Here is a 27,901-nt window from a genome sequence, read left to right on the forward strand (position 1 = left end):
GGATTGAGCAAATAGAAGAGAATGCCGAAATCGTAAACTGGAACGAAGTTCACAAATTTATATATGCAAAACAATTGTTACGTGGTGCTGCTAAACTTTTCGTAAGTAGTCAAACTGGGTTACGGGATTGGAGTTCTTTGAAACTGTGTCTCAGTAAAGAGTTTGGTAGTAAGCTGTCCTCAGCTGATGTTCACAAAATATTAGCGAAAAGACACAAGAAGCAAGGCGAATCATATCGCGAGTATCTGTATGCGTTAATGGAGATAGGCAAATCGGTTCGATTAGATGAAGAAAGTTTATTGGAATACTTTATTGATGGTATTCCTGGTTCTAAATTCAGTAAGGCTGTACTTTATCAAAAACCATAAGTGAGCTAAAAGAGCAAATAGTCATTTACGAAAAGATTAAGCAGGAATCACGACTGGATAATTTTAAGAAGGTCGAGCCATATAATAGACCCAAACAAGAAAACATAAATTCTACTTTGCCAACAAAAATCGAAAAGAGATGTTTTAAATGTGGCGAATTTTCGCATTTAGCGAAAGATTGCAGACATAGAGAATTTAAATGTTTCAAATGCCAACAAATTGGACATAGGTCTTTTGAATGCAAAACACAACAGGGTATAGGCACAAAGCGTGAACATCAACAGGGTACGGGCACAAAGCGCGAACAGAGTCACGTTAATTCAATTGGTGAAGCACCAAAAACTAACTTAAAACTTAAAAAGATAAATGTTTGCAACATGGACGTATGGGCTCTAATCGATACAGGCTGTAGTTTATGTTTAATGCGATGCGACATATTTAACAAGTTGGATAAATCTATTCAACTGGTTCCAGAAAGACGGCAACTGTTTGGTATTGGTGCATCCAGAATATCGACTAGGGGTAGTTTTGAAATAAAGGTACTAATAGATAAAAGCCCAGTAAACTTGACGTTTCACGTAGTAGAAGCAGGTGACATAAGCTATGAAATTATTCTTGGTACTTCCATTTTTAAATATTTTGATATGCTGGTTCGAGACGATAACATTGAATTTAGAGATAGAACTGTGGCGTCGAGTAACGTCGATAATGAAGATGTAGCAAAAGCTGTTGTGCCAAAAGACGACGATCCGATGGCAAATATTTTTTCAAACTCATGTTTTAATGTTATCGGGGAAGAAACAGATTATGATTTAGCTCACCTTAATAAGGGATTGGCTAGCGTGGTAAGGCAAATGATAGAAGAGTACAAGCCAAAGAAAGATAATAGCCCTCCAGTGAACATGAAAATCATCCTTACTGACGAAGTTCCTGTCTATCAACCGCCGCGAAGGGTGTCATACGAAGAACAAAAAATTATAGACAAACAGGTAGAACAGTGGCTGGATGAAGGCATAATACGCCCAAGCTCTTCGAGCTATGCCTCACCTGTGGTACTCGTGTCAAAGAAGAACGGCACAAAACGACTTTGTTGCGACTATCGTAAGTTGAATTCGAAAATTATACGCGATAACTTCCCTATGACTTTAATCGATGACGCACTAGAGAGGCTTAGAGAAGCGAATGTATACACGACTTTAGATTTGGCAAATGGGTTTTTCCATGTACCAGTGGATGAAAATTCCCGCAAATATACAGCGTTCGTAACTCATAGTGGCCAGTATGAATTTCAGTATGTACCTTTTGGTATCTGTAATTCACCAGCAGTATTTTGTCGCTACATTCATGCAATTTTGAATGATTATATTAGGGATGGGACAGTAGTTGCCTATATGGATGATTTGGTGATCCCGGCTAAGACTGAGGAAGAAGCTGTAGAGAAATTGAGGAAGGTATTGAAGCTAGCGAGCGACAAGGGCTTGAGGGTTAATTGGGGAAAATGCCAGTTCCTGGCAAAAAGGATACAATTCCTTGGGTATATAATCGAGAACGGTACGATTAGACCTAGCACCGACAAGACCAAAGCTATAGATAATTTTCCTTTACCCCAGACGAAAAAATCACTACAAAGATTTTTAGGCTTAATGTCTTACTTTCGCCGTTTCATCAAAAACTATGCCTTGATTGCGAAACCGTTGTCAGACATGCTGAAGAAAACCGAAGAGTTTAAAATATGCGACAAAGCCTTAGAATCTTTTAAACAGTTGAAAAAAGCCCTGATCCAAGCACCAGTTCTCACGATGTTTAATCCCAAGGCAATTACCGAAATCCACACCGATGCTTCTATGTATGGATACGGAGCCATTCTTCTCCAAAAGAACTCCGAAGACCAGCAACTACATCCGGTACAGTTCATGAGCCGCAAGACGTCAGCCGCCGAACAAAAGTATCATTCCTACGAATTGGAGGTACTCGTCATAGTCCAAGCGCTTAAAAAATGGCGCGTATATGTATTGGGGTCAAGATTTAGGCTAATCACTGACTGCAACGCATTCACAATGACGTTACAGAAAAAGGACGTTCCGCTGAGGGTGACACGATGGGCTATGTACCTCCAAGAGTACGATTACGTGATCGAACACCGACGAGGAGCGCAAATGAGGCATGTAGATGCGCTCAGTAGAGTGCAATGTATGGTTATAGAAGAATCGTTGCGACATCGACTTAGAGAGGCACAAATGAAGGACCCTTGGACGAAGGCAGTACGTAAGATTTTGGAGGCGAACAACTACGAAGATTTTTATATATACAATGATGTTCTTTACAAAGATTCGGCTCGACAGCTAATTGTGGTACCTACGCAGATGGAGAGAGAAGTAATTGAGATGGCGCATCGTCAAGGACACTTCTCTGTTAAGAAGACCAAAGACTGCATTGAAAAGGACTTTTATATATCTAGCATAGAGGCAAAGGTCGCAGAAATTGTTAACAGCTGTATAGCTTGTATAGTAGTTAATGCCAAATCGGGCAAAAAGGATGGGTTTTTAGTACCCATAGAGAAGGCAGATAAACCTTTGTTGACTTTCCATATAGACCACGTTGGTCCACTCGCGGCTACTCGGAAACAATATAACTACATCCTCGTTGTTGTTGATGCATTTTCGAAGTTTGTGTGGCTCTACCCCACAAAGGACACGGGTGCTGATGCAGTGATTGACCGATTAACGAAGCAGGAAGCTACGTTTGGAAATCCCAGAAGAATCGTTACCGATAGGGGTTCCGCCTTTACATCGCACGCTTTCGAGGATTATTGCAAGAAAAACCATATACAACACGTGCTAATCACAACCGGTGTACCGAGAGGAAACGGACAGGTCGAAAGGATACACAAAATCGTCATACCCATGTTAGCAAAGCTGTCGCAGGATAATCCCGAACATTGGTACAAACATATTGGGAAAGTTCAGCAGTTCATAAACAATTCTGCTCCGAGAAGTACGAAAGTAGCTCCGTTTAAACTATTAACAGGATGTGACATGAGGTTGTCGGAATCACCACCGTTAGACGAAATCTTGGAGAATGAAGCAATTGAGTCGGTAGAAGCCGATCGCAATGAAGCTCGAAGATTGGCCAAGCAGGGTATTTCAGCAATTCAAGAAGAAAACCGTCGGAATTACAATCGGAAACGCAAGGAGAATGTAGATTACGAAATCAACGACGTAGTGGCTGTAAAGCGCACTCAATTTGGTACGAATTTAAAATTGAAACAGAAATACTTAAGACCGTATAAAATCGTTGAGAAGCGGCCACACGGCCGTTACAGAGTGGAAAAGTTAGACGAAGTGGAGGGACCTAATTCTACCTCCACAGTGGCAGAATATCTCAAGCCTTGGCGTCCAGGATTCGGGTCGAACCCTAAGTCAGGAGGGCCGAATGTGGGAGTGACAGACGGACGTAGAACAAGAAGTGGACGCAGCTTAAACACAGTGACAGCAACGTAAAGGAATGCAACCCTGTAACGAAAAGAGACGGACAAGATAATTGGAGAGATGGGAGGACGAAAGAGCGACTGACGATGACCACGTTATGAGAAGACAGCAAACGAACGAACGAACAGTTGACACTTTGGCACCAACCAGAACGCAGCTCATAAAGTTATACTTATACAAATACGTGTTATATGTTATATGTAATACATACCTAAATCTTTAATAAAGATATATGAACTACATTAAACCAAACCGCGTATTAAACAAATCCACATATATGGCATCTCAACTGGAAGAACAGAACACATATATGACATCTCAGTTGACGGAGCAGCTGGAAGCACAGGAGGCCCGCATATCCTCTCAGCTGGAGGCACAGGTAGGTGGATGCTTTGAGATGACGTATCGAGCAGTTACAACTAAATCGTCCAGCAGTTTCAGCGAGTAATTCAAAGGTAAAAACACCATCCTTTAACGGTTCTGTTCCTTTCGAGTTATTCAAGCTTCAATTTGAGAAGACGTCAGCAGTTAACAACTGGAATACTGAAGACAAGGTTGCTGCGCGTCGCATTGAAGGGACCTGCAGCTGAAATCTTGCAGACCACTCCAGACGGAACGGAACAATTACGAATTACATTGATGGGCGCTCTAGAAAGGCGATACGGAAGCTAACACAGGAAGCAAATACCCGAAATATAATTGCAAAACCGTTACCAAAAAGCTAATGAGACTTTGCAGCAGTTTGCTTCGGATATTGAAAGGTTGGCTCATTTGGCAAATGCGGACGCACCCGTTGAATACACCGAGGGTAAAAATCCAGAGCTTTATTAATGGAATACGGAATGGCGAAACGAAGCGAGCGACATACGCAAACCCAAAACCTACATTCGCAGAAACGGTATCACATGCTCTGATGTAGGAAACAGCGTCGCTTCTCTGTAAGCCAGTTTTCAAAGCACGCCGTGTGGAAGTGGAAAGGCCACATTGCTCGTCATTGCAGCACCGGTCCTGGTGGTTCCAACTTGATTGGTCGTAAACCCAAATCTGGAGGAGATAAGCAAGAGCGATTCAAATGTAAAGATCGAAAATTTGGCCCAGCTATTGAATGTCCTATGATATCTATCTCGCAAATTGGAAGAAAATCGAGCAGTCTTACCGTCAGAGGAAATGTGGATGGCAAGGAGCGTTTACTGACTCTAGATACGGGCGCATCTCATTCCTTAATCCGATCTAATTTGATCAACAGGAGAGTAAAGCCATTACCTGGAGCAAGGTTGCGTACGGTCACTGGCGAGTCCAAGGAGAAGTGGTATGTGTGGTCTTAATTGAAAAGATCATGATTGTACACAAATTCGTTGTGGCAGATATTGTTGATTAAATCATATTGGGAGTGGGCTTCTTTGTTGAACATGACATCAGGATCGATATGCAGAGAAGGATTATGCGCTATAGGAACCAGGATATACCACTTAGCTTCAGTTTGGAGAAAGGGTTCAGCAGTAAGCGAGTGCTGGTGGAGGAGATTCAAGACAGACCACAAAAGTCAAAGAAAGTAAATCGGCAAAGGTTGATGGGATGAATGGGCCAAACAAATCAAAACCGAAGCACCTGCGAGAAAAACACTGGCATTGACAAACCCTAATGGACACACTACAATAAATCCCAGAAAGAATGCAAAGGTGGTTTCAAGCCAGGGTGCACTACTGTTGTGAAACGTCGGAACGATACTGATTATGCGAAGCCAATCCGTCAAGCGCAAGCTCTACGAAGTAGTTCATTGGCCAAACAACAGAGTGTGAGGGAACGATCCAGGAAAATGATCAATAATTCGGAAGGTTTCTTGGACGGAGATTTGGTACTGCTACACAATCCTCACCGGCGGGAAGGTGTTCCATCCAAATTTTGGTGCAGTTGGGAAGGCCCGTGCAGAGTTGTGAAGAGGATCAGTGATGTCATTTACCGCATACAAACAATTGGGAAACCACGAAATAGAAGGTGGTTCATTTGGAGAGGCTAGCAGCGGTTAGATCGAGAGATTTGTCTGATGGGGACGATCATGGTGTAACTGTAAGTTGGTCCTGTATAAAGCAAACGTGCGTGTCACTTTCGTGAACATAACCTGAATTTGAAGCATTATCTGAAGTGTGTAAAAATACCTTATGGATTAACAATTACTTGCAGATTTTCACATTGAACAATGATCACCCACTGTGATATATGAAGATAAAGAATGCTGTTTAAATTTAATCAAAGAGGAAAACTCAGTAGCCAAGCAAAACACATTAATACCAAAATCTATTCTTCTAGGATCTTGTGCAAAGTCAAATGCTTGTTTTGTAGCGGCGAGAAAATGGTTTCAGATATGTTGAAAAAGCCTTCACCTGCCGCAAAGTTCAGCTATCTGTGGACTGTTGCCTAAGTTTTCAATTGAGGAAAGCTGTTGTTTTTTACACCAATATATTTCGGTTACTCCACGGTAACCATCTTCAGGGTCAAACTAATTAAAATACATACAATCAATTAACAAAACCATGACATAAACGATAATATAAATAACATCAAAAACATTAATGTGTACATACATTAAAGTTCAAGTGCTCCCTGTTTGACGCCGAGTTTTACACTGACTATTCGTTAGTAGGTGTTTATAAATATGCGCGCGGTCATTTGTATCACTTTTAAAGTTTTAAAGATTGTTTTTGTTATAAATTAAATCCACTGCACAATAATTTAATTATAGGCGCGCTTAAGAGTTTAATAACATTGGATTTTTATAGTAGTGCTTTTGTAACCAGTAGTTCCGATATTCACTATTATAGCAATTATATCTGCCTGAAATTTTTCCGCACAATTAGGATTACAAAGCATATGTGTAGAAATAGTATGTACCTAAATGGTAAATGAAGGAATAGCAGCAAAAAGGCAATACTTAGAGACCAATTGCAAAGCGAGCAGCGGATCATTCATATGGCTGAGTGGTTAAAGGCGTGTGCCTTTACACTAGCATAAAGTATGAATGTTTGAGATTTCGAGTTCAATACTCAGCTCCCGAGCAGCTGGCTGATGAAGAAGTGAAATTCAGAAACATGTCCTAGTAATCCTCGCCGTTTGTAAACTTTGCAATTTTTCTCTTGACTCTCCTTAGTAATTTTTAGGGGAGTGTCCCTAAATGCCAAAAAAAAAATCCCCAAACACAGAATCCCTAGCTAAAAAAAATCCCAAATTTAAATTCCCATAACCAAAATCCCCAACAAAAAATCACGCACGGCTGAATCCCCAAACCTTTTTTGAGGAAATATCAAAAAACCTCGAACACGAAATCACAAAAATTTTAATTAAATAATAAAGTAAAGTTCTGACGCATTTAAACATAATTACGCATTTATATATACATATGTAAGTATGATAAAATATATAAGCATAAAGTAAAATGAAAAATAAAATATCTTCTTTCTGTTCTAACCATGCTAATGTTATGTTGCGAATTTGACAACAACTTCTCATATACATCAGTGGCACAGAGGCTTAGGTCTTCATTTACCATGCAAAGTCGTCGGTTCAATGCCAGATCACGGATTCAAATTTTATTTTATTTAATTTAATTTTGGAAGGCGAGGTTTATAAATTTATTATTAAAACTACTGTGAAAAAATATTAAAGAATTTAAATGAAAAAGCTAGGTCTGGCATTGAACCGACGATGAGAAAATATCGCAAAATTAGCAAAATATCATTAATATAGAATAGAAGGGAACTACGAAAGCAAACTGCAAAAGGATTTGTACCGTTACGTTCTTTGCAATCATTTTACCATATAGATTTTTGCATGATTTGCTGATTCTATATTTATCACAGTTCGTCTACATGATTGCAATTACATTGTTTGAATATCCTTTTAAAGTGAATATTTCGCTTATTATTATTTACATTAAAAAGAAAAAATGGAAGTTGTTCTTATCAAATCAAATAAAGCAACGACAAAATATTTTTGAATGGTTTTGATGACCACTTCCATTCAAAAAATAAGAAAAATTGCTCGTGCTCGCAAAGGAATCCCTGCTGTGCAAAGTCTATGTTATAACAAAACTAAACAATAGTGAATATGTTGTTCACCGGGGTCCTACCACGCATAATCACGATCCAAGAGCCCATCCTTCGGTAATCTCTAACTCCATTAATAAAGTGAAGGATCTGGGATCATCATCTCCTCTGGAACCTTCCCAAATTATAAGAGAAGCCATTGTAGAATGTCCATCTGAACGGGCGCAAAATTCTAAAAAAAGTCGTATTCGAAAAACAACAAACACTAGCAGAGAACCAGAAACCCTATAGAACATAAACATACTAGAGGACTTGAAGTACTTGGAAGGAAATATGTTCGTTTTGAGTGATAGGGATTTTGATGGAGGCAAAAATATTATTATGGGCGCATGGGATTCGTTCAGGGAATTAGGAAGATCACAGTATTTGGTGATGGATGGAAAATTGTGTTTAGTGCCGACACCTTTTTGTCAGCTTTTCACCATTCAAGGCTAATTGATGGTCAATTTCTTCCTATAGTTTTTTGCTTGATGAGTACAAAATCAAAGAAAGCGTATAATGAATTCTTTCACAAGCTATTTAATTTGGCTTTAGCTCAAAATATTAATTTAAATCCAGAAAGGATTATAACAGATTTGAGCAAACCATCTCGACTGTGGCAAAGAATATTTTCCTGATGCTCAATACAAAGGATGTTTGTTCCACATCAGCCAGATCATTTGCAGACGAGTTCAGAAAAAGGGGTTTGTCAAAAATACGGCAATGATGAAGGTTTCAGCATAGCAATTCGCATGCTGAAAAGTTTATCATTTGTTCCTTCGGAAAATGTTTTTGATTATTATAGTGAATTAAGGGCCAGCTTTCACGATATGGATTTTAAAAAAACTTGTGAGTGGTTTAAAAAAAATTACACAAAATCGAATAAAAAGTTAGGTGCACCGAAATATAACCGGACATTTTGGTGTTTTTCGGATTCATTTAAAGACGCAGACGTTAAACTGTAAAGTTGATTTATATCTGTGCTCTTGTATTTTTAATAAATTAACTAGCAGACCCGGCAGGCGTTGTTCTGCCCTAAATTTGCCTATCTGCATACACTTTAATAAGCTTTTTCCGTCTAACTCTGCCCTATCCCTCTACACTTTTTCCTAATCTTTTTATTCACTCCTCCCTCCGTCTTTTTCGCTTCATCTCCATCTTCGTCTCATTCTATGTTTTTCTCAGTCTCCTTCTCTCTTTTCTCTTCTCTCAAGTTTTTCTCCTTCTTCTTCATCTCTTATTGCCAGTCCCAGAGAGTGGTATGTATTTTGTTCCAGTCCCAATCCGAGTCTCAGTCCCATTCCGAGTCTCAACTTCTTCAATTTGATACTCATAGTGTAAAACCACATTCTAGGTGTATCCGGGTCCACGTTTTTGTCTATATCTCGAGACGCTAGCCTCCCAGTTGTATGAAAATTATCCTGTACTATAGCACTCATCAACAGTTTTCATTTGATATCCATATTGTATAAACACATTCTAGGGGTACCCGGGTCCACGTTTTGGCCTATATCTCGAGACCCTAGTCACCCAGGTATATGAAAATTATCCTGTACTATAGCACATATCAACAGCTTTCATTTGATATCCATATTGTATAAACACATTCTAGGGGTACCCGGGTCCACGTTTTGATCTCAATACCCTAGGCACGTAGCGAAAAAAGGTAGACGTTGACCGATTCTCAGAGCTACCCAATATGCTCACAAAATTTCATGAGAATCGGTTCAGCCGTTTCGGAGGAGTTAAGCCTCTAAACCGTGACAGAAGAATTTTATATATTAGATTAAATTTTTTCTAAAAAAAAATCATAACTCAAGAATGGCTAAACCGATTTGGGATTTCAAAATCAACTAACCATCATCTCTCCTTCCTGTATCTTTCCTAAAAATGTCATGGCAATCTTTCTATCCGTTCTCGAGTTATGGAGTGACAATCAAAATGTACACTTCTTTATATTGCTTAATGTGGTTAAGATTGGTTTTGTTGTTGACATAAGTAGTGAAGTGTAATCATTGAGTGTGCTACATCAAGAAATTTAATTAAGTTGCAATTGTTTAGTTGAATTTTTAATATTGTGACGAATATTAGTAGCACTAAGTGATACTCACATCACTAATCCGGTACTAAGTAAATAAAGCCACTACAACAATAAAACAAGCTGCCACACTTGTATGTACCATGGCGGAACGATACAAGGTGACGGCATGGGTCAGCTGATTATAAACTTTTTTTATTTGATTTGATACATCAACTTCCGGCGCAGTACGACTTTGACATTTGTCCATCGCATTTACAAAAACAAAGTACATAGAATTTTTATATATGTTTGTAGGTATGTAACCATGCTGCCACCTTGTATCGTTCCGCCATGGTATGTACGTAAACAAATTAATCATATACACACATACATACAAGCAGCAGAGGGATACTCACAAACGCATGTCATGTCACATAAACACACGCATATGGTTACACACTACACAGTATAAAAGCAGCAGAAGCTGAGTAGTCTGTAAGCAGTTTGATTTAAGCACGCTATTGGTTGCGAAGTATAAGTGTTATTGTGGAGTATTTTCAAAGTAGTCTAATAAAGACCATCTTGCATTATTGAATATTGGAGTTATTTATTCAACAGTTTAGCGATACGAACGTTCGCAGAAGGTTGCAAATAGGCGGAATTTTCCTAAATTCATTACAATATAAAAATTAAATATTTTCCTAAATTTTGCATATACACACACCTATTAACATATTTACATACAATTGAATTGCCGAGTGTTTTTGCATTGTGTTGTTGCTGTTGATAGGCCTCAATTTTCATAGTGTAATTGTTTTTATACTCAGCGTGCTTTGCACACAGAGTATATTAACTTTGATTGGATAACGGTTGGTTGTACATGTGTAAAGGAATCGAGATAGATATAGACTTCCATATATCAAAATCATCAGTATCGAAAAAAAAAATTTGATTCAGTCATGTCCGTTAGCACGATAACTTTAGTAAATATTGAGATATCTTCACCAAATCTGGTAAACTAGCTTATCTGGACCCAGAATAGATTGGTATTGAAAATGAGCGAAATCGGATGATAACCACGCCCAATTTTTATATATATAAAATTTTGGAAAACACAAAAAACCTGATAATTTAGTAAATAATACACCTAGAATGTTGACATTTGACATGTGGACTGATATTGCGACTCTTGATAAAAAATTTTAAAATGGGCGTGGCACCGTCCACTTGTGATGAAACCAATTTTACAAATATTATTAATTATAAATCAAAAAAGGACCACGCCCACTTTTATATGAAAGATGTTTAAAAGGGTCGTGAACGAATAACATAAGCTATGTATATCTTTGCAAAAAAGAGAGAAATAAATATAAATATAAATTTAAAAAATGGGCGTGGCACCGCCCCTTTTACGAATAAGCAATTTTCTGTGTTTAGGGGGCCATAACTCGAAGAAAAATTAACGGATCGTAATAAAATTGGGTACACAAATTTTCCCTATAGCAGGAAATATTTCTAGAAAAAATGGACGAGATCGGTTAAAGACCACGCCCACTTTTATACACAAGATTTTTAAAGTGGTCGTGGACGAAAATAATAAGCTATATCTTAGCGAAAAAGAGTTTTGTATCAATAGAATTTTACTTTCTAAATTGAATTATAACATTAAATTTTGAAAACGGGTGTGGCACCGCCCCTTTTACGACTAAGCAATTTTCTATGTTTCGGGAGCCATAACTCGAAGAAAAATTAACATATCTTAATGAAATTGTGTACACATATTTTCTTTGTAGCAGAAAATATGTCTAGTATAAATGGACGGGATCGGCTAAAGACCACGGCAACTTAGATATAAAACAAGTTTAAAAGGGTCGTATGCTAAAATAAAAAGCTATAACTTAGCAAAAAATAGTTTTGAATCAATGATATTTCACTTATCAAGTTTTATTGTAAGAGGAAATGTGGAGACATTTTTTTTAAATGGGCGGTGCCACGTGTTATGTAGAAAAGTAATTTATCTGAAATGAAATGTACCTTTGAAGCTCACGCTGAGTATATAATGTTCGGTTACACCCGAACTTAGACACTTTTACTTGTTATTTTTGATTTTGCGTACACATTTCATTTCTCTTTCTTCATTGTCACAGCTGTTTGGGCGGTTTGTTCAGTATTATCAGAGTGTATCTCAACTGCTCAAAGCGTATCCCTGTTAGACTGGGCTAATTTCAAACTGTTTTTATTTATTTATTTTTTCTTATAACCCGCGTTGCTGTTTATAAATTAATTTTCAATTAAACAATTTACTCTCGCTGTTCTACTAATTTCTTTTTTCACCTCTTTATTTATATTAAAATGTCTTGCATATATGTTAAATGTTTGATAAAAAGTGAATCCCATCCCTTCGTGGCATGCTGGATTTGCGATGGGCTCGCCCATATGAAGTGTGCCAGTTTGTCAGCAAGAGTGGTTGACGCACTCAACGATAGTTATAAGGGAGTTCGTTGTTCCTGTTTGAAATGTAGACCAACTGAGATTGATCTTTTCAAAGTTTTCAAACAGGCTTGCCATGGTTTCTCTGAAATAGGTAGAGAGATAGACGCACTGTCCAAGAAATTCACACAATACGAAAACTTATGTAAGTCTTTCAAATACCCGAATGACATAACAAACGCGAACATTCCACATGGAAACCGTCGTCCTACCAGTGCTTCCTCTAGTGCCCCGACACTTGATGCCGTTGTAGAAGTTCCTGCACCCGTAGTTACTACACTGCCAACTACGATTTAATAAATCTGGCATTCCCAAATCCCTTAACGGCTCAGCCCTCTTCATCCAATGTTTCTATAACAAAGCCTAAAAAATCTTCTATAAAAAGTAATCAGGATCCCCAAAACCTCTCTCCGGAATCCGAACCGCCGACTAGTAATCTTATTGTTGTCCCTATTAAAAAATCTATTTTTGTGTCAAGATTTGATAAAAACACTACAGAAGAGGACCTAAAGTCGTACAACATCGCTAAACTCAAATTTGATAACGTGACAGTTCGAAAATTCAATTTTAACTACCCTATAGATATTTCGTCTTTTAGGATTGACATTTTGAGACTATATTAAATAATTATTTTTGGCCGCCTGGTGCTTTCGTGAGGAAATTCGAGCGTAGGCGTAACAATAATACCTTAAATATCGCTACACTTCCTCATAGCAATACTGCATAAAAAAACTGAATGCTAAATCGGCCCTTAATTTGTTTTATCAAAATGTTAGAGGCTTAAACACTAAACTAACAGAATTGTATTTGAAATCGTTTAACTGCAATTACAACATTATAGCTTTAACTGAAACTTGGCTTAAACCTCATGTATTTAACTCGATTCCTTGCCATTATTACCAAATATACAGATATGACCGCTTAAATAAAATTGGAGGTCGAGTTTGCTTGCGGTACATTCTTCTGTACCATCAGCTGAGGTTGATTTACCCGTAATCGATTCTACAGAATTCAAATGCATTAGAATTAAGCTCGGAATGGGTTGTGTCTATATTGCCGTCTGCTATATCCCACCTTCTTCTGATCTTTCGGTGTATACGGATCATATCTCCCAGCTGAAAATTGTTAATTCAATGTTGAAGCCCTTTGATTCGATAATAGTCCTGGGGGACTTCAATCTCCCGCATATATTATGGACCATATCTGACGATGATATTGTACCTATTGCTTCAAAGCTTTCGAACAACGAATTTTTATCGAAATGGCAGAACTTTGCCTTAAACAGATAAATATAATTCCTAATATGTTCGGGAGGACCCTTGATTTGGTATTTGTTGAAGATACATCAAAATGTACTCTTAGCCGATGTGAACCTCTAACTGTACCTGAATACTCTTCCCATCCTTCCCTGGAAATAGCATACGAATTCGAAACAAATTCTCTGAGTAGCGCTGTATCTAAATACGACTCTAGTTTCAGATTTGACTTTGCGAAAGCTAATTTTGGCTTGGCCCAAATATGGTGGAGATATTGACTTTTATACCATCATTTATGGTATTTTGGAAAAACACGTACCTAAGCGAAAACGTGTGTCTACCGAACCAGTCCAAATATGGTTCACTAAAGAGCTGAGGTCCTTAAGAGAAAATCGCGCTTCCTCAAATTATTCAAAAGGTCGGGCTCTCACTCCGATTACTTACAGTACTCCATTTTGCGTCATAAATATTTTGAATTAAACAAAAAGTGCTATAATACATACATCTGCAAGATGAAAAGGAAAATAACTTGCAATCCGAAAGCTTTCTATGGTTTCGCGCACTCTAAACGAAGGGTTAAAGGGTTTCCGTCTGCTTTAAAATACCAGGAAGATTTGTCTAGTGACAACCAAGATATTGCTAATTTCTTTGCACAATTTTTGAAGTCCAACTATTTCGCTGAAATTAACTCTTTTTCAAATGAATATCCATTTCAACTTAACTCAATTAACACAATTGATATTCCAGCAATATCTCCTACTGAAGTTTTTTCATATTTAACGTCTTTGAAGGAATCTTACAACTACGGTCCTGATTTAATTCCCACTTGCTTTCTTAATAAAAGCGGTTTAGCATTTATCAGCCGCTAACTGATGTATTCAACCTGTCCCTAAAATGTGGAGTTTTTCCTTCTGCTTGGAAGGAATCTTTGCTCAAAAATCTTTGTCGACAAAACCATCAACGCTTTCCAAAGTTTGGCCATTAATTGTGTAACAATCTGGCTGTACGTTCCCACGTAAAAAACACACGAATTAACATTTTTCTATGTTGAGCGGCATACAATTCGCATTACACCAAGTAACTAAACAATTTAAATCTGCCTGGAGAACAGGACGTTCTTCAACCGACGCGTATGACTTAAAAAGTTTTACGTCGTCGGCATACATTAAAATTTTAGAATATTGTGATGAATATTAGTAACACTAAGTGATACTCACATCTCTAAGCCGATACTAAGCAGTGACTTGTATTCACATGAACAAATCAATCAGTATGTCTACCCATATGCGCATACAAGCAGCGGAGAGTAACGTACAAACACATGCATATATCTGAGATACTCCCGAAAGTATGCAGTCCTTTGTGCAAGTATCACATATACACGCGCATGGGCTATGAGAGAAGCTATAAAATCGTGCATCTGTAGTTATAGCTGATAGCTAACTAGTAAATTCTCGAAAGCGCCTAGAAATATGTCAACGAGGAAACCAAACAGTATAAAAAGCAGCAACAGTTGAGGCATGACAATCAGTTTGATTTAAGCAAGCTATCAGTTGCGAAATATACGTGTACTTTAATAAAGGCCGTTTTGCATTATTGAATAGTGGAGTTATTTATCCAACAGTTTAGTGATTCCAACGTTAGTAGAAGGTTGCAAATAAGAGGAATTTCAGTAAATTCGTTACAATTGGTGTCATAAGAGGAATTGTTGAATAAATTCCGAAGATTGGGAATACAACTTGGACATGGCAAAGTTGAGTGAATTGACGATCCAGCAACTGAAGGAGGAGTTGGAAGTCCGTGGATTGGCTACTACAGGCAATAAATCCCAGCTACAAAGACGACTAAGTGTAGCTATGGTATTTGAAGGAATCAATGCTGAGGAGTATGTTTTTCATTCTGATAGCGACAAATCAACAACAAAAATGGAAGAAAAATACGAAACACCGCAGACAGTAACGAGCACAATATCTGCACAAACATCGACAATGGCATCTCAGCTGGAGTCATAGGAGGCACGCATTTAAGAAATGGCGTTGCAAATATGATCTCAATTGGAAGAACAGAAGACATATGTGCCATCTCAACTGGAAGCGCAAGAGGCACGTATATCTGGAATGTCGACACAAATTTCGGAACAGGTATCATCGCAGCTCTTTGCAAAACTGGAAGAGCAGGTTGCAAAAATTTTACAACTTGAGGACAAAATTGATGCCGAGATAGCAGCGTTGAAAGGTCTAATGCAACAGATACAACTGAATCGCCCAGCTGTTCCAGCGAGCAATCCGAAGGTAAAAACTCTATCTTCTGACGGTTCTGTTCCTTTCCAGGTATTCAAACTTCAGTTTGAGAAGACGTCAGCAGTGAACAACTGGAATGCGGAAAATAAGATTGCTGCACTGTTCGTGGCATTGAAAGGTCCTGCAGCTGAAATCTTACAGACTATTCCAGAGTACCAACGGAACAGTTATGAAGCATTGATGGCCGTTCTTCAACCGGCGCGTATGACTTAAAAAGTTTACGTCGTCGGCCTACATTAAAATTTTAGAATATTTTGACGAATATTAGTAACACTAAGGGATACTCACATCTCTAACCCGATACTAAGCAGTGACTTGTATACACATCAACAAATCAATCAGTATGTCTACCCATATGTCCATACAAGCAGCGGAGAGTAACGCACAAACCCATGCATATATCTGAGATACTCCCGAAAGTATGCAATCATTTTTGCAAGCATCACATATACACGCGCATGGGCTATGAGAGAAGCTATAAAATCGTGCATCTGTAGTTATAGCTGAGAAATTATAGCTGATAACTAACTAGTAAATTCTAGAAATAGAAGCGCCTAGAACTTTGTCAACGAGGAAACAAACAGTATAAAAAGCAGCAACAGTTGAGGCACGAAAATCAGTTTGATTTAAGCAAGCTATCAGTTGCGAAGTATACGTGTACTTTAATAAAGGCCATTTTGCATTATTGAATAGTGGAGTTATTTATTCAACAGTTTAGTGATTCGAACGTTAGTAGAAGGTTGCAAATGAGAGGAATTTCAGTAAATTCGTTACAATTGGTGTCAGAAAAGGAATTGTTGAATAAATTGCGAAGATTGGGAATATAACTTGGGCATGGCAAAGTTGAGTGAATTGACGATCCAGCAACTGAAGGAGGAGTTGGAAGTCCGTGGATTGGCTACTACTGGTAATAAATCCCAGCTACAAAGACGACTAAGTGTAGCTATGGTATTTGAAGCAATCAATGCTGAGGAGTATGTTTTTCATTCTGATAGCGACAAAACAACAACAAAAATAGAAGAAGAAAACGAAACACCGCAGACAGTGACGAGCACAATATCTGCACAAACATCGACAATGGCATCTAAGGTGGAGTCACAGGAGGCACGCATTTAAGAAATGGCGTCGCAAATGTCATCTCAATTGGAAGAACGGAAGACATATATGTCATCTCAACTGAAAGTGCAAGAGGCACGTATATCTGGAATGTCGACACAAATTTCGGAACAGGTATCATCGCAGCTCTTTGCGAAACTGGAAGAGCAGGATGCAAAAATTTTACAACTCGAGAACAAAATTGATGCCGAGATAGCAGCGTTGAAAGGTCTTATGCAACAGATACAACTAAATCGCCCAGCTGTTCCAGCGAGCAATCCGAAGGTAAAAACTCTATCTTTTGACGGTTCTGTTCCTTTCCAGGTATTCAAGCTTCAGTTTGAGAAGACGTCAGCAGTGAACAACTGGAATGCGGAAGATAAGGTTGCTGCACTTTTCGTGGCATTGAAAGGTCCTGCAGTTGAAATTTTACAGACTATTTCAGAGTACGAACGGAACAGTTGTGAATCATTGATGGCCGCTGTCGAAGCGAGCATAGAAAACAGATATACCAAATTGAGTTGCAAAACCGTTACCAAAAAGCGAATGAGACTTTGCAGGAGTTTCAAACGGCTCGGTGTTGCTGGTGTTGATCAACGTCACTTTGCGTAGCCGTATATGTGGTTTTCCCGAAGAACCAAATGCAGAAATAGTGGCGTATAGGAGTTTGCCCTAAAGCTTTCTCCTTGCACTCACGCCTTTTTGGCTATGCTTTTTTCTTCCTGCAAAGGTGTCTTACTTCTCTTTTCAACTCGCGTAAGCTTTGCTCAGTTAAAACGAAAACGCAACAAACTAAAAAGGCTTTTCTAAGCTGAGTCGCCGCTCGATAGTTTTATGGAGAATTTGGCTTCTCAGTGAAAATTCATCTACCTTGCAGCTGCCTAAATCTTCACGGAGGTAAATCGCGCCAAGGCTTTATTTATTTGTTTTTATTTAAAAACACTTTGTTTTAAATATAAATTACAAAACAACTCTTTAATATTCTTTGCCATACTATGTAAATTTTTATATTGTTGCGATCAGGACGTGAGAGCAAGAAATACTCCCCAGGAAAGCTCACTTTTACAAAAGTTGTTTCGTATTTCCTAAAAAAACGTTCTTCATACTTCGAGGTGGTTACGGGATCTTCCTTCTTCTAACAGTACTTACGTTAATATAGCTATGTGCAATGTTTGAAGTCACATATCAAAAAACGAGGGCTTCAGAATTATATGTATCATGCACTATAGTTCCATCCGTTAATTAGATAAATATTGCTCAGAAGCTAACTATTGGCTAAAGTTAAAAAAAAGCTTCTCTTCCAATTTGCGTCGTGCTCATTTTAATATTTCCCACAAATTGGCGGGACGAGACCCTATTGTTTTATGCCGACTCTGAACGGAACCTGCAAGGCATATGAGTCTTTACTGAAAGCTTCTCATGGCAGAAGTACACTCGGAATGCTTACCAAACATTGCAAAGGGCGATTTCGCTTAGAAAGAATGTCTTCTAATTAAATTTGACATTGCTTTGCCCGGGGCAGGAACCCAGGATCGTCGGTGAGGTAGGCCGAGCAAGCTACCATCGCACCACGGTGGTCGTTAAATAACTATAGGTTGGTTTCCAATAATCTATTTATTTTTTAAAGGGCTTACTACTTTTGCATGACAATGACCGAGAAATGGTCAGGGGTGTAGTTCTGCATTACTTGTCACCTACATAACTACTAGTTAACTAATTTCAGCGAAAAATAAGTTAGCCTATGACTAAGAGACTTTTATATGTAATTATCTATATATTAATACGCTAACAAATCTTCCATACAATCAATTGACAGGCTGTTTCGCATACTTAGCATACGTAAAATCATATAAAAGTTATATGAATCGATTCGTATTGATCAGCCGCAGTGCATAGGCCTATTTTTGTTAACATATATTACTCTATTTGTTTATAATTAATAGAAAAAGTTTTTTGTAAATTCGAACAATTCATACAAATATCGTAAGTCATTTTCGTGCACAAGCGCGCCATCTTTGGGAACAATTATCTAAGTTTTCTAATGCGGATTTCAAAGACCCCAGCCTTTATGCACAAGCGCGCCGTCTTTGGGAAGAATTGTCTAAGTTTTCTAATGTGAATTTCAAATTTTATGTATACTCGCTAAATTCGAAAGCACAAATGTTTCACCTACATACAAATATGGTTCGCCATTGCAGCCGCTTACCTATAATAGTCTCTACCAAAATCCTAAAAAATTGTATGGTTACCCATTGTTGCCGCTTACCTGTAATAGTCTCTACCAAAATCCTAAAAAATTGTTCCAAAATAATTTGTAGCGTACCAAAAAATTTTAAATAGAATTAATTTTTGATCGGCCCATTTTTTGTGGCAAATTTCAGTTAAACGTAAATACATAAGTCTTTATTTAACAGATTCTTTGTTTTTTATTTTAGTTGTTTTCAAAAAAACATGAAATCACAAATAATGAGTTAACTTTAGTTGAAACTAACTAATTTATTTATAACAACTAATGGCAAATTTGCCCGAAAATGTTTTTGCATTTGCAGATTTAATCCTCATTTTAGATAAAGTACGTCTTATACTGAACGAAAAAAAAAGTTACAAAAATATAACATTACATTTTTTATATTGCCTTTTATGCTAATTTATTTTAGTTCTTATTTTATTTTATTATATATTCTCTTATTTCAAATTGGTTTATTATTATTTAACTTCAACTTGACTGAATCGGAAAATTTCACGTTGTATATTAAACGAAACAAAAAAAGTCCCAAAAACGTCTTTGATTTTAGGTCAAAACGGCAACCGGCATCATAGCGTGCATAGTCAGTATATTACCCACTATCTATATATTAATACGCTAACAAAATTTCCACACAATCAATTGACAGGCTGTTTCGCATACTTAGCATACGTAAAATCATATAACAGTTATATGAATCGATTCGTATTGATCAGCCGCAGTGCATAGGCCTATTTTTGTTAACATATATTACTCTATTTGTTTATAATTAATAGAAAAAGTTTTTTGTAAATTCGAACAATTCATAAAAATATCGTAAGTCATTTTCGTGCACAAGCGCGCCATCTTTGGGAACAATTATCTAAGTTTTCTAATCTGATTTCAAAGACCTAGCCTTTATGCACAAGCGCGCCGTCTTTGGGAAGAATTGTCTAAGTTTTCTAATGTGAATTTCAAATTTTATGTATACTCGCTAAATTCGAAAGCACAAATGTTTCACCTACATACAAATATGGTTCGCCATTGCAGCCGCTTACCTATAATAGTCTCTACCAAAATCCTAAAAAATTGTATGGTTACCCATTGTTGCCGCTTACCTGTAATAGTCTCTACCAAAATCCTAAAAAATTGTTCCAAAATAATTTGTAGCGTACCAAAAAATTTTAAATAGAATTAATTTTTGATCGGCCCATTTTTTGTGGCAAATTTCACTTAAACGTAAATACATAAGTCTTTATTTAACAGATTCTTTGTTTTTTATTTTAGTTGTTTTCAAAAAAGCATGAAATCACAAATAATGAGTTAACTTTTGTTGAAACTAACTAATTTATTTATAACAATTAATGGCAAATTTGCTCGAAAATGTTGTTGCATTTGCAGATTTAATCCTCATTTTAGATAAAGTACGTCTTATACTGAACAAAAAAGAAAAAGTTACAAAAATATAACATTACATTTTTTATATTGCCTTTTATGCTAATTACGAAACAAAAAAACGTCCCAAAAACTTTTTTGATTTTAGGTCAGAGCGGCAACCGGCATCATAGCGGCCGTCTTGCATAGGCAGTATATTACCCACTATCTATATATTAATACGCTAACAAAATTTCCATACAATTAATTGACAAGCTGTTTCGCATACTTAGCATACGTAAAATCATATAAAAATTATATGAATCGATTCGTATTGATCAGCCGCAGTGCATAGGCCTATTTTTGTTAACAAATATTACTCTATTTGTTTATAATTAATAGAAAAAGTTTTTTGTAAATTCGAACAATTCATACAAATATCGAAATTAATTTTGGTGCACAAGCGCGCCATCTTTGGAAAAATTATCTAAGTGTTCTAATGCGAATTTCAAAAACCTAAACCTTTATGATTCCCTGCTAAATTCGAAAGCACAAATGTTTCACGTACATACAAATATGGTGCCCAATGTTGCCACTTACCTATAATAGCCTCTACCAAAATCCTAAAAAACTGTTCCAAAATAATTTGTAGCGTACCAAAAAACCTTAAATAGAATTAATTTTTGAACGGCCCATTTTTTGTGGCAAATTTTACTTACACGTAAATACATAAGTCTTTATTTAACAGATTATTTGTTTTTTATTTTAGTTGTTTTCAAGAAAACATGAAATCACAAATAATGAGTTAACTTTTGTTGAAACTAACTAAATTCATTAATAACAATTAATGGCAAATTTGCCCGAAAATGTTTTTGCATTTGCAACTTTAATCCTCATTTTAAATAAAGTACGTCTTATACTGAACAAAAAACAAAAAATTTACAAAAATATAACATTAAATTTTGTATATTGTCTTTTATGCTAATTTATTTTATTTCTTATTTTACTTTATTATATATTCGTTTATTTCCACTTAGTTTATTATTATTTAAATGCAACTTAACTGAATCGGAAAATTTCACGTTGTATATTAAACGAAAAAAAAAACGTCCCTTGATTTTAGGTGAAAACGGCAACCGGAATCATGGCGGCCGTATTGCATAGGCAGTATTTTACCCACTATCTATATATTAATACGCTAACAAAATTTCCATACAATCAATTGATAGGCTGTTTCGCATACTTAGCATACGTGAAATCATATAAAAGTTATATGAATCGATTCGTATTGATCAGCCGCAGTACATAGGCCTATTTTTGTTAACAAATATTACTCTATTTGTTTATAATTAATAGAAAAAGTTTTTTGTAAATTCGAACAATTCATACAAATATCGAAATTAATTTTCGTGCACAAGCGCGCCATCTTTGGGAACAATTATCTAAGTGTTCTAATGCGAATTTCAAAGACCTAAACCTTTATGATTCCCTGCTAAATTCGAAAGCACAAATGTTTCACGTACATACAAATATGGTGCCCAATTTTGCCACTTACTTATAATAGCCTCTACCAAAATCCTAAAAAACTGTTCCAAAGTAATTTGTAGCGTACCAAAAAACCTTAAATAGAATTAATTTTTGAACGGCCCATTTTTTGTGGCAAATTTTACTTACACGTAAATACATAAGTCTTTATTTAACAGATTATTTGTTTTTTATTTTAGTTGTTTTCAAGAAAATCACAAATAATGAGTTAACTTTTGTTGAAACTAACTAAATTCATTTATAACAATTAATGGCAAATTATAATTTTATTTAATTAATTATAAATACATATGTAATAGTAAGGCGCCAATTGCATACCTAATAGGTGGTGTGAAACAGGTTAAATTCCTTTAGCACATTTCTTCGTTCTTAACTAAAAATTCGTGTTTTTTGAATTATTACGCTATTGAAGTAAATGGGCGATATATGTAGTTTATATTGGTGATATAAGCCTACTGGGGAACCGAGCACCCAAAACTAACTTCGCTAGCGCGCCAACGGCATATCTCCCGGGTAGTGTATAAAAAGCAAATTTTCAATTCAATTTCAAGTAATTTCACCACAATTCTATGTAAATTTATTATAACGTCTTAGGTCAAATTCAAAATTTTAATGAGAACTTTAAGCAAGATAGATCAGTTTGCTATATTTCCACTCAATGCTCAACTATTAACGCATTATTGCACTACGCCAACACTGGATGCATAGAGTGAGTTGAAAAAAATACAAGTTGGTCGAATTTCGACCAAGGGCGATACTAGTTTCAATAAAAAGCACGGGGAGATGTGGTGTATTGAAGGTCAACAAGAGATTTTTTCAGTTTTCTTCCGCCATTTTTTAGACCAATTGATATGAAAAATATATGTGAACGCTACAAATTTTTTATATCAACACTTTATTTTCAAGAATATTGGCCGCTGTGGTGTGGAGATCCTGGGTTCGATTCCCAGGAAAGGCAGCATCAAACTTTTTGAAAAAAGTTTTTTCCGACCCCCCAGATTGTAGGAAAAATTAAAAAAGGAGTACGACGTAAATTGGAAAAGAAGCTCGGCCTAAATATCTTCTGAGGTATATCGGCCCTGTATTTACTTATTTAAAATCTATATCGGTTTGATTTTTTCCGCTTTCTGAGGCGCCAGTTATCAACTGATTTTTTGTAGTAAACTAGAAGTGAATTTCTTTCCGGAATGCTAACGACAGGGCTTTACTCGTAATTAAAAATTGCTAATCATTTTAGAGAAGTGATTAATATATGAATACTTATATTGCTTACCTTACGACTTTCAGCTTGTCGCCCTCCAGCACTTTCCTAGCAGGCTTTGCTGCGAGTGCGCTTCTCTGCCGCCCGCCCGTACTCTAAACCTGTTTTTTTTTTCGAAATTCTCAAATACATTTATTCATTTCACCATTTTTTTCCTAGTAATTTAGAGAATTTGGGAATATATTTTTATGAATTCTATGTAGAAGTTCTTCAAGATTGCATTTGTTTCTGTGACTAAATCGATACCTAAATTTCACAAATTGGATTCTTTCTGTTTTTTTCTCGAATAAATTACTAGCGTTAAAAGTTAATAATACTTAATTTTAAATTTCATTGCAGCACCGAAAAACCTGCATTACTCATTGTTTAAATGATAATCATTTCCCGATAGTTTAGTTGTTGCCAACATTAGTGGATCAGTCGTTGCGACCGACAAATGTTCCTCTCGTCGTGGACATCGGCCGTACTTTTGAATATAATTACCATGTTCACATGTGGGCTGTTTACAGCGACCATCGGATATACATCTGTGAAATATGTATATTTTTTTGATATTAGTAAGTTTGAAGAAAACAATAATTAATATATTTATGAACTCACTTGCGATCAATCATAGAAAAATGTTCCATGCCTCGCTTAAGCCAGTCACATCCGGTGTTTCCAGAAGAACAATCGCAGCGGCAAAAACCATCTTCTTGCAATATTTTCTCATATAACTTTGGGCAAATACAGTTCAAAATGGTAGCCCGTGGTAGTGATTCACCACTGTATATTCTGTCGCCCGATATCCCATACATTGACAAGCTTTGATACTCGTCTACTTGTAGCTTGGATCTTTCGACACAATGACATTCCGTGTGGTTCACAAAAGTCAATCTTTCAACCGTTCCTCGTTTTTCGTTAACGCTGCGAACCTGGAAGTGATATTCAAAATACTGTTACGAATATTAGCAACATTAAGGGGTACTGTCATCTCTAAGCCGATGCTAAGCAGTGACTTGTATGCACATCAATAATTCGATCATTATATCTACACATATGAACGTACACGCAGCGGAGAAGCAACGCACAAACACATGCAGATATCTTATCTGAGATGCTCCCAAAAGTATGCAATTATAATTGTGGAAATGTCGCTCACAAATACACGCGCATATGAGAGCTACACACGTGCATATGTAGCTATAATTATATACCAGTAACTATGTAAATTCTGGAAGCGCCTAGAAGATGCAACGAGGGAATCACACAGTATAAAAGCAGCAACAGTAGAGGCGCGACAATCAGTTTGATTTAAAAAGCCACCTGGCGAGCAATAGCAGTGCTGTTAAGTACGTTATTGTGAAGTAATTTAATAAAGGCCATTTTGCATTATTGAAAAGTGGAGTTCTTTATTCAACAGTTTAGCGATACGAACGTTGGCAGAGAATTTGAAATAAGAGAAATTGCAGTAAATTCGTTACAATACTATATTACACAGTGCTACAACAAAAAAAAAAAAATCAAAACAATTTTTGAGCGACCAAGTGTACGTTGGTCTTGACGAGTACATCATGATAATGTGTTTCAAAATTGTCTAACACCCCCAAGTTTTCAAGTTATTGTTTAAAACCCGTTCTTCGTCTAATGCGCGCACTCTAATCATCAAAACATCGTCATGTTTTAATCGATTATAATAATTATTGCTCAACGACCAAACGTTAAAACCTAGTTAAAAATCTGGACCTTTGACAAATACTAGAAGCTTCATACATTAAAAATAGACACATTTTGTTTTGTTAATTATCCGACAGGGTGGATAATTGATGTATGTATATTTGAACGATTTTCCGTCATACTTTGTCAAATTGGGTTTCGATACAAACCGGTTTCGGCATTGTGCCATCATCAGAGTCGATTTTCGTTCTGATCTGTTGTCGTTTGTATTGTATTTATAGTTCGTAGGTACATGAGTAGGTATTGTCAAAATGGATGTTTGTGTGATTACTTCCTTGTTTACTATTTCCCCGCACATGTGTCTTACGTGCTCTTGTTCCTCCTGTGGTATCACTGAAGAAAAATATACAGGGAAATAATAAACAAGGAGGTGAAAGAACAGGAAGGGCAAAATGGTAATGCAGAAGAGAAAACAATAAAGAATCTACAGCATAAACTTACGAAAAACAATATTGCCACAATGAAAGCGGGCAAAGGAAACGCCACTGTGCTAATCGAAAAAGAGGAATATATAACCAAAACCGATGAACTCGCAGAGGAAATGAAATGTTGTGGAATAAGAAAGAATCCTGCGGATGAATACCAGAAAGAAATCAAAGTTGCTATAAAAATGCAACAAATATAGTATATTCTAACATGGCATATAGAATGGTCCAAATGAACCCTCAGACTTCTCTACTGATTGCGCTACCAAGGGGCCAAACGCTTAACCCCTAGTAAATAATCCGGGAAATTCAATTTTTAATAATATAAATATTTACTACCATAATATCTCGGGGATGAGAACTAAAGCTAAGGATATTTTCTTAGTCACCTCACGCTGTGAATATGATGTGTATGTCATAGTTGAGACCTGGCTCAACAACGATTTCTTTGACGCAGATTTCTTTGATATTGCTTTGCTTCATACCTAACGCAAGGTTAGAGATCCAATAAAAACGGGATGTCAAAGAGGTGGTGGGGTACTAATTGCCGTAAAACGTTTCCTCCTTTCCTCTTTCGTTCAGCTCCCCAATACTAACTCGCTACTAGACCAAATGTGTGTCTCTATTTGTGGGCTGTTTGGAAAGCTGTTTATTTGTGTTTCGTATATTCCGCCTTGTAGTATTGAGTCTTTGTACTGCGCGCATGTGAATAATATATTTGAAGTTTACGAAAAAACGTAAATAGTTACTTTTGCGTTTTGGGTGATTTTAATCTGAACCGGGTTGTTTGGTCAAAACTGCTAAATGACAATCTATGAACACCTACGAATGTCAATCATCCACATGAAATATATTTTTAGATAATCGTTTTAGTGCCAACTTTGCTCAGATTAATTCATTTGTGAACCAGCTATATAACATACTGAATCTTATTTTTGTCGATGAAAATTTGATTTCTCACTTATCTGAGTGTCAATTTCCTATCTGCAAACCGGACATGCATCACGTACCCTTATCTTTATTAATAGAATTTATTGAATTTGTACCTAACAACAATACCACTCAAAATATTCCCTCCTACAATTTCAAAGATGCAAATTTTTACTGGAAGTCTGTTTTCATATTTAGTAGAAATCTATCCCTTCTTCGAAGTAAAATACATTAATTACCCTGGTACAATACCAGGTTAAAAACGATTAAAAATCTTAGAAATAAGTATTTTAAGTTGTATAAAGCAACCAATTATTTTTCTTTCAGAGATCGATACTTATTATCAGAAATCAAAAATATCTATTAACAATTTAAAAGGTTTTAAAAATAACATGAAAGTTAACCCCAATTTTCAGATATTCGTTGAAAGCTAAAATTCAAAGACAAAAAAAATTTTTTTTTTCTCAGAAAAAACCTTACAGTTTTCGTTCTTTCTCTGATTATTGTTTTGAAAAACTTGAACAACTCAAACGAAAATAATATTATAGACAATTTTCCTGAGAAAAACATTTGAAGCATATATAAGCTGGGTAAATATCATATAGTGCAAATACACTATGGCAGGGATAGGGTTGCAGCAAGCAATGCCATTGTTGTTGTTGTTGTATTAACGATAAAGACACTCCCCGAAGGCTTTGGGGAGTGTTATCGATGTTGATGGTCCTTTGCCGGATATACATAAATCCGGAACGTTCCGGAAACAAAGCTCCATTAAGGTACTAGGCCGACCATTCCGGGAACGATTTATATGACCACATTAAAACTTCTAGGCCATACCGCCCTCCCCACTCCCTAGTTCCATGAGGAAATTGGGGTCGCCAGAGCCTCGGCTGTTAATAAAACAGGATACGGTTGCGCTACACAATCCCTTGATTCAATTTGGTGTTTTAGTCGCCTCTTACGACATGCATACCTACCGCGGGTATATTCTAACCCCCTTAACTCGCTGGGGGAAACAATGCCATTAGAGACGTTTTCCAATATATCGAGGAAGAAAAAATTCGCAATGTAAAATGTGGAAAAGTAAATTGGCGGGCGAACATTGGACAAATTTAAAACGCCACTTAATAACGAGGCACGGAAAATTTTTAGACGGTTTCAGGTCTAATTGCAAGAATTTCGAACCACCAAAAAAAAAAAAAATTTCATACTCTATACAACCAGAGTCCTTTAAGAATTCGTTAATAAAAATTATAACAAAAGATGGGCGGCCGTTCTCGCAATTGGACAGTGAAGGGATCAGGGAGATAGTGGTTCCCATCTTCAAAGC

General features: G+C 36.6%; 1 protein-coding gene across 13 annotated transcripts in view; it reads right to left on the bottom strand.

The window, feature by feature from the left end:
- Window positions 1-23,604: 23,604 nt before the first annotated feature.
- LOC137240365 (uncharacterized) overlaps window positions 23,605-27,901 on the bottom strand; it is a 259,874-nt gene continuing 255,577 nt past the window's right edge. For all 13 annotated transcript variants that reach the window (XM_067766505.1, XM_067766507.1, XM_067766502.1 and 10 more), the window contains exons 5-6: window positions 24,101-24,414; window positions 23,605-24,027 (exon numbers count right to left, since the gene is read on the bottom strand). In XM_067766505.1, the coding sequence (XP_067622606.1) occupies window positions 23,856-24,027; window positions 24,101-24,414 (486 nt within the window). In that variant the 3' untranslated portion in view covers window positions 23,605-23,855. The remainder of the gene's footprint in view (window positions 24,028-24,100; window positions 24,415-27,901) is intronic.

Source organism: Eurosta solidaginis, chromosome 2 (assembly GCF_040869045.1).
Source record: "Eurosta solidaginis isolate ZX-2024a chromosome 2, ASM4086904v1, whole genome shotgun sequence".
Lineage (NCBI taxonomy): Eukaryota > Metazoa > Arthropoda > Insecta > Diptera > Tephritidae > Eurosta > Eurosta solidaginis.